Source organism: Micrasema longulum, unplaced genomic scaffold (genome assembly GCF_059751315.1).
Source record: "Micrasema longulum isolate JH-2025_06_02 unplaced genomic scaffold, ASM5975131v1 h1tg000138l, whole genome shotgun sequence".
Taxonomy (NCBI): Eukaryota; Metazoa; Arthropoda; class Insecta; order Trichoptera; family Brachycentridae; genus Micrasema; species Micrasema longulum.
In genome coordinates this window covers 242,438-249,675 of record NW_028277344.1, presented here as the reverse complement: position 1 = coordinate 249,675, position 7,238 = coordinate 242,438, and the positions used below count along the sequence as shown (strand labels likewise).

General features: G+C 34.3%; 1 protein-coding gene across 1 annotated transcript; it reads right to left on the bottom strand.

Moving 5' to 3' along the window:
- Positions 1-351: 351 nt before the first annotated feature.
- On the bottom strand, positions 352-2,051 carry LOC148284235 (uncharacterized). Its single transcript, XM_088242428.1, has 3 exons — positions 1,945-2,051; positions 1,497-1,714; positions 352-988 (listed from the first exon to the last, which is right to left on the bottom strand). Exons 2-3 carry the CDS (start codon positions 1,710-1,712, stop codon positions 749-751), a joined length of 456 nt encoding a protein of 151 aa, XP_088098554.1. The 5' UTR covers positions 1,713-1,714; positions 1,945-2,051; the 3' UTR covers positions 352-748.
- Between the last annotated feature and the right edge of the window lie 5,187 nt (positions 2,052-7,238).

Genomic DNA, 7,238 nt, shown 5'->3' with positions numbered 1-7,238 from the left:
ATGCTGATCCGCCACCCTAATTACTAACACTAAATGAAGTGGAATAAATAAATCCAGGGATCACGAGTTAAGTAGAGTAGGAAAAGGGCCACGTTATATATACATTAATTATCACAATCATTTACACAAAAATCCTTACACAATCAGCGGCCGAGGGTGGCGCTCATTATTGCGGGAACAAACTAATTACAATTTTCTCTAAATACCTTAACATTACACAACTGGAAGCGGATTACATAAAAGTGGTTAATTTGGTGTGGTTTCCACATATAGTCAGTATTCTAACACCCCTTCATAAGCTCATACATATATTCACATATGTAATAATATCTATTCTGATCCGATTCACGCGGGTTGGGATACTCGACTACCTCGGGTCGCGTCGCGTCGCAAGGTCACCGAGAGAACATTAAACCTAATCTGACTTTGGAACGCCGGGGGATCAGTCGGCGGGGGCAGCCGCCTGACTTGACGGGGCAGTGATGAGATCCAGGGCCCCCCCTGCCCCTCCCCCGGTCCCGCTCCCTGCCGCACAACATGCCATGATATGCGTGGAAGTAAACACTACTTATAATTACGTTAAAGGTTATCTCGCGACGTGTTCACATTCATCATTCTCTAACATTACTTCGTTTGGCTAGGACGGCAAATCCAATAATTAAATAAAGTTATATAGTTGGTTATCAGTATCGAGTCAAATAGTCGCAAGAAGTCCGGGAGCTGCCGTTGGTCACACTGCGGTAGGAAGTCACTCTATTATGTAGGTGAATCCGCAGAGCTTACACTCTTCCGTGGGGTGGTCCATGTTGTAACCGCCGAGGCGATGGTACTGCGAGCGGTTGGCGAAGAACACGGAAGTGTTGTTGGGTGGCAAGAATGCGGCGCGGACGCACCAACTCCTTCCGTCTATGTTCTTTCCCAAGTCCAGAATGTTCCGGCCGCCGTACATCACCTTAACCTCTGGCTCCGGTGTCACGATATTAATTTTCTGAAACAATTGGTTATTTACCATTGATTTAATTTATTTTAAAGACACTTTTGTTTCCTTTTGCCACTTTTATAGTTTAATTTCAAGAAGCAATAATATTTATGGGTCAACCGAAGAAATGATCATATCTAACTCGTAAATTCGTATAATTATAGGTCAAAAACAAATAGTGATGTCATTGACGGAAGTTCTTAGAATCATATTTCGTTCAAAAATATTTATTGCTCTTCAGAAACAAAAAGAATTCATCAGTATGTGCAGCAAAAATAATATTTATAAAAAAAAAAACATATGACAAAAAATATTGGAAATAAGAAGACAAACATGGCAAAATACTTAATAAACGATTTTAAATTGAAAAGTCTACGGAACTTTTGTATAAAATCGAACTACTGGGCTTTTTCTTAAAGATATTGTAAGGCGCCAACAAATGGCGTTGCAGAAATTCGCATCGCCAACGCGAAATAGGGAAGTAAATATTATGTGACAAAATTCGCGATTTTCTTACTTTTTCGGTAGCCTGTGGGCTGGTTGGCACTGAAACGCTGTTGACCGACTCCGATTTAACAGATCCGAGGGATCCGATGCTGAAAGTATCACTGGATGTCGACGGGCTGGGGCTTGAATGAGATAATCCCAAGATATCCTTCAAACCGAACGCGCTGTACGATGAAAACGTCTCAGTCTCCAGCCCCGATAGTGGTAAAGCAACGCTTAGCGCCATTCCTGTAAATATTTAAGGGAAAGTCGTAAGCAAAACACACAAACAACCAAAATAAAACAGATGCGTTATTGTCACGAACGCTATATCGTCGAAAATATTGACAACCGTGGCGAAACAAAATCGCACTTTAAAATGTCGTATTTACGCAGCACTCCTATACTTGGGAACTATTTATTTATCGTTAATATCTTTTAAACAATTGATTTATCAATATAAGGGGTAAATACTGTACCGAAAACTGTAATTTTCTTGAATCGAAGTACGCAGGTCACCTAGCTACAAAAATGTGAAAATGATCGAAGAGACCGGCGTGAAGTTGTCGCGTATGCGATAAAATTTCCGCTTGTTCGGAACTGGCCGCAAATATGGGCGTCCTTCAAACGCAAAACAATAAATTACGTTGGAGTCGTGTTTAAAAATAAATCCTTACTTGTTTTATATAACTCCATTGCAAATTTATATGCATGGTCACCGCGTTTGGCAAAATAATCCGCCCTCGTATTATAAGATTGTTAATTATTAATTTGTTGGCAGTTTACGAATATTAGTTTGTAAATATTAATTACCTTAAATTTTATCATATAAAAATATGCAGCAAATTACACTCAGAATTCTCAAATTGATACCTAACAAATTTTTTTAAACAATTCAAAAAACATTTTATGAAATCCATAATAATAATACAGTTTCTAGTCAAAAGAATGTCAAATGAATAAATGAGGAACAAATCTTTAAAAAGCTTATTATAAAGGAAAATAGATGGCGTTAACAAAATGAAAAACTAAATTTCTGCTTTATCCACATTTTTAGCTTTGCTTCAAACCAATTTCATGTGGTTTCAAATTACTTTCTGTAATGTTCGAGCGATGGCGCTGTACAAAATTAAAAGAACAGGCGCCTATCATCGAACCCGACACTTTTGATGGCATTAGTTTCTTATTGAGAATATCGAGACATATTATATAATATTTTAATACCATAAATTTTTATTCAAAAAAAATATTTAATACATAACTGTTGTTTCATCGATGAGTTCAAGTAAATATTTTTACTGAACAGGTACTTTTTACAGAATTTGACATTCCGGTTTCCAATTTACCGTCACTCTTCTGTCATTTCTTGGTAAAGTAAATTGTTTTGCTCAAATAACAAATTAAACAAGAAAATATTTAATTTATTTCTTTATGCAATCACTTTGTAAAGCGCCCTTGAGGTATTATATTATGAAAATGGCGCTATATAAGTCATCCTTAACAATAATATATGAAAAAATGACTCAACTTGATAATATGTGCCATCAAAATTATTTTTTATCTTATATGGATCTAAATAGAAATCTACAACATACCTACACGTATTTTTTAAGATTCAATGAATGTTTGTTCAAATGCTTTTTTGTTCATCATTTCATGTCCACTCTCCAGTTGAAGCATATGGTGTCCATAAAGAGCCTTCATGCATCTCTATCGGCTGCCAGATGCTGTGCGTCCTCCCAAGTCAGGTTCGCGTCCCGTAGTTTTGACATAAACTGTTGACGAAGGAACAACAGCGGACGTCGAGGAAGTCGAGAACCTGATGCTTTGTAAAGTAGGCAAGCGTGGTTAAGGTTTTCAGGGGGCATCCGCAATAAATGGCCTAGCCAATCGTATCGCCTCCGCTTGATGATAGTTGTCACCGGAATTTGTTGCGTCCCTTATTTTATTACTTCATTCCTCACAAAGTCAAACCATCGCTCTCCCAAGATTCTTCTTAGACACCTATTCTCAAAACTCAGTATTTTGCTGTTTTATTCATCCGTAGAGGAGTGTTATGCGGGAATTATGTGTGTTATTTTTTTAAATATGTTATTCTTATACTTATTTTTGTTATTCTTATTTTTTGCATCACAACAGGCCAGAAGGCCCAATTACAATGGTGAATAACATCACAGAACACCCAGGCTTGAGACAAATAACATTTTTTTTGTGTTCTTACCGGGAATCGAACCCGGAACCTTCCGTGTGTGAGTCAAGCGCCTTGACCACTACACCACGGAGGCCCTCTAATATACCATATATTATAGAAGCGGTATTAGGTTTTCACTGAGTAAATATCTCCAGACAACCTTCATACTGTTACCGCTTTCAGCTTTCAAAAACATCAGCTGGAGGCGCGATGCAAAAGCTTGGGTGAAGATCTATGCGACATACCATCGGTGATAGGTAGTAAAGAACTCACACATCAAACATGGTCAATATAGTGCAGGCAATCGGTAAAATAAACCAAAGTAGGGAACAAAATGCCGAACACTCTTCTAGTGGAACGGAAGGCCTGATGACTACTGTTAACAGGCCGGCTTTTCCTGAAGAGTTTTAAGTGGTTTCCTCTCCACATGAGCAAATGCTGAGAAGTTCCTGATTGGCCCATATTAGTATATCCCTACTGATACCAACAGTTTAGATAAATTTAAAGAAATTTAATTGCAGAAAAATCCACTTTTGAAATATGAACTTTGTATATTATAAGCAAGGTAAATAATAAAGCAACTCCCAAATAAAAAAAATATATTTAAAAAACCTTCATACTGTTGAATGTTGTGCCTGCTACTCCTAGCCGCACTGTCAGTTTTTTTTCAAAGCGGTCATTATCTGTTACATATACTCTCAGGTATTTGAAACTCCCAACCTTTTCGATGATTCGGTTTGACAGAGTCGGAGAATTTTGAGAGTCAAGGCACAGAAAGTTACTCAGTACATGGGTTTTTGCAACATTGATTTTTCAACCCATGCATACGGAGTACCTATTTAGCTTATCTACAGTGACTTGAAGACCCCCGACTGAATCGTGAATTATAACCGCAACATCGGCATACTCTAGGTCGCAGTAGTTTCTTTTTTGTTACAGAAAATAATTTTTTTTTTTGCTTAAATCTATTTACGACGGTGAAAGGACTTCTTACTATGTCCAAAACTTCAACGGAAGTGTATAGGTTGTGTATCAAGTATTTTATATATTCAAATGAATATTAATTTAATTAATTCAAAGTAAAATTCTGATATTCTTTTTTAAATAATATATCTTATATCGATTTATAGTTGACTAAAATCTTTAATAGCGTTTTTATATGTGTGAGTGACAGAAGGTTTACAAAAAAAAATGATACTCTGCACTCTGTGTCTAGGCGAATGAAGAATTCAGTTATGCGTGTAAAATAGAACCGGAATCCTGGCAAAGTGTTTATAACTCGACGGCTAATCAGATAAGAATTTTTAAAAATAAATCAAGCGATATGGAATTCACCTCGAAGCTCGCAGCGTAGTAGTTAGCGTGTCCGATTACTAATAGACTCGATTTAAATGTTAGTTTCAATTATGATTTCCCACAGCAATATTTCAATATAAACAATGATCTAAATCTAAAAGAAAAAAAAAGAAAAAAACACTACAAAATTATTTCGAAAGCAAACGCTGCACGTCCTTAGGATTATTCGCAAATAAATCAATGTTTAATGATTTTGTAATCACATTAAAATTATTGAAAGTTTGCCATAAATATGAATTTTACCTATAATTAGACGAGACAAGAGGAGTATGAAAAAAAAAAGGCCAAAATGCCATATATAAATAAATAGGTACATCGATTACATACAATATATTATAATGTAATGTTGCTAGACGTATAACCCTTTATAATACACATTGTTCACTGTATAATACATTAAATGTATTACAAACGATAATTTGAAAGATATATTAATAAAATATAGAATATGGAATAAAGAAGCTGGGTTTAAAACAATAAAAGAAGAAAAAAAAAACAATAATAAGCGTAGGATAGGAAAAAATAACGAATGCATAATAAATTATGAACGCAGACATTTATACATATGGATAATTAATTGCCTTAGTAAATTACAAAAAAATGTATCTTTTGCATCACAGAATTATAATACACCAGAAGGCGTATAGAATCAAGTTTGAATTCATCGCACTGTGTCCAAAAAATGCCAAATGCCCCCCCCCCTGCACGACATCTCACCTGCGCGCAGGTTTGAAGTGGCCGCGTAATGTTGCCAAACCGCGAACAATATAATATGACAACACAAATATAAGATAATTTAATGTTATGTTATAATATTATGTTTTACCACAAGAAATATTTCACTGACTGGACTGTAAAAAAAACAAACAGATACTTACAAGTTATTTACAATTTGCTTTTTAATTCAATTACTTTTCTTATATCCATTTTTTTTTTTACTATGTAAAGTTTCACTTTTTATTTTGCATGGCAGTATGCTTTTTATGGTTTCTACGTGTATACAAAAAAGCGTTGTTTATCTTTTAAATTTTTACTCACTATGTTTGTACTTACCTGTATATTTTTTGTAAATGCCCCTTGGGCGTATTGTATAAATAAATAATTAAAAAAAAAAACAGTTTAACACCTATTATACTAAGGCTTATTAATAGAAAGACGGGTAAAAAAATCGACTACCCTGGCGATACTAACAAAATGTACGCCTTGTTTTTTTTTAACAACTGACAGACGGTAAAATAATCGAATTCTTAAATAACAATATTATTAATATAAAAATAATGTAAATGAATGCCTCGACACGGGTTATGCCCAGTGAGGTGTTCATATAGAAAAGAAAAAAGAAAAAGTTTTTTGTGAAATAAATAAATTGTGTTAATATACATATTATCATTCACCTTCATATTGATTTAGTTTGCAAGACTTAACACAGAACTTTTTACCAAGTCGGGAGATTAAAATTTATAAGTACTGTGCAATAATGGAAATGCGTATTAATAATTAAATTATGCAAAATTATGAAAAATTTAGGCACAAATCCTGAAAAACTAAATTTGTACGCCTTGTTTGTTTACTTAATTGCCATACTTACTAGTTAAAGAACTTAGCATAGGCTCAATGTATTATTATTGTGTTTTTTATTGTAAACTTTTAAAATCAATTTTATGTTGCTGAAATTCCACTCGTCGATGCGCTTTGTAGCTGCAAGACTTTTTGTGATGATAGCTATCACATATAAATCATATTATGTAAATGTTATTAACTTTCAAATATCTAAATTTAGTAAATGGGGTCTAGAATTTCAACCGTCCATGCGCTCAGTAGCTGCAAGACTTGTTGTTATCTGACTTCTATTTTTATAAATTTGTTTGTTATTTTGTTTTTTTTAAATATCACTCTAAACTTCATTGTCAAATATTATTTTTTTAAAAATGTAAACAGTGGCTAGATTTCTTACTGTCCATGCGCTCTGTAGCTGCAAGACGTGCTGGGATATTTATTTATTGTATAGCAAAAAGGCGCTATATAAATTATACAAACAAATATATATATATATATATATGTCACGTCTGCCTACCATGTTTGTGGTTTCGAGTTTGATTACTGCCAAAGACGACATAAAATATTAGTTTAAGACGTGGTTTACACTGTAATATCTATTTTATTGTCTAGGAACAAACCTGTGAAGCGTAGAACAAATTATCTTACCTTCACGTTTTAAATATTGAA

What these genes read in the sequence shown, in the direction of transcription:
- LOC148284235 (XM_088242428.1), bottom strand. Translation starts at nt 1,712, where the DNA reads ATGGCGCTAAGCGTTGCTTTACCACTATCGGGGCTGGAGACTGAGACG. An exon ending in GCCCACAGGCTACCGAAAAA is followed by an intron (nt 989 to 1,496) that starts GTAAGAAAATCG and finishes CAATTGTTTCAG; the next exon opens with AAAATTAATATCGTGACACC.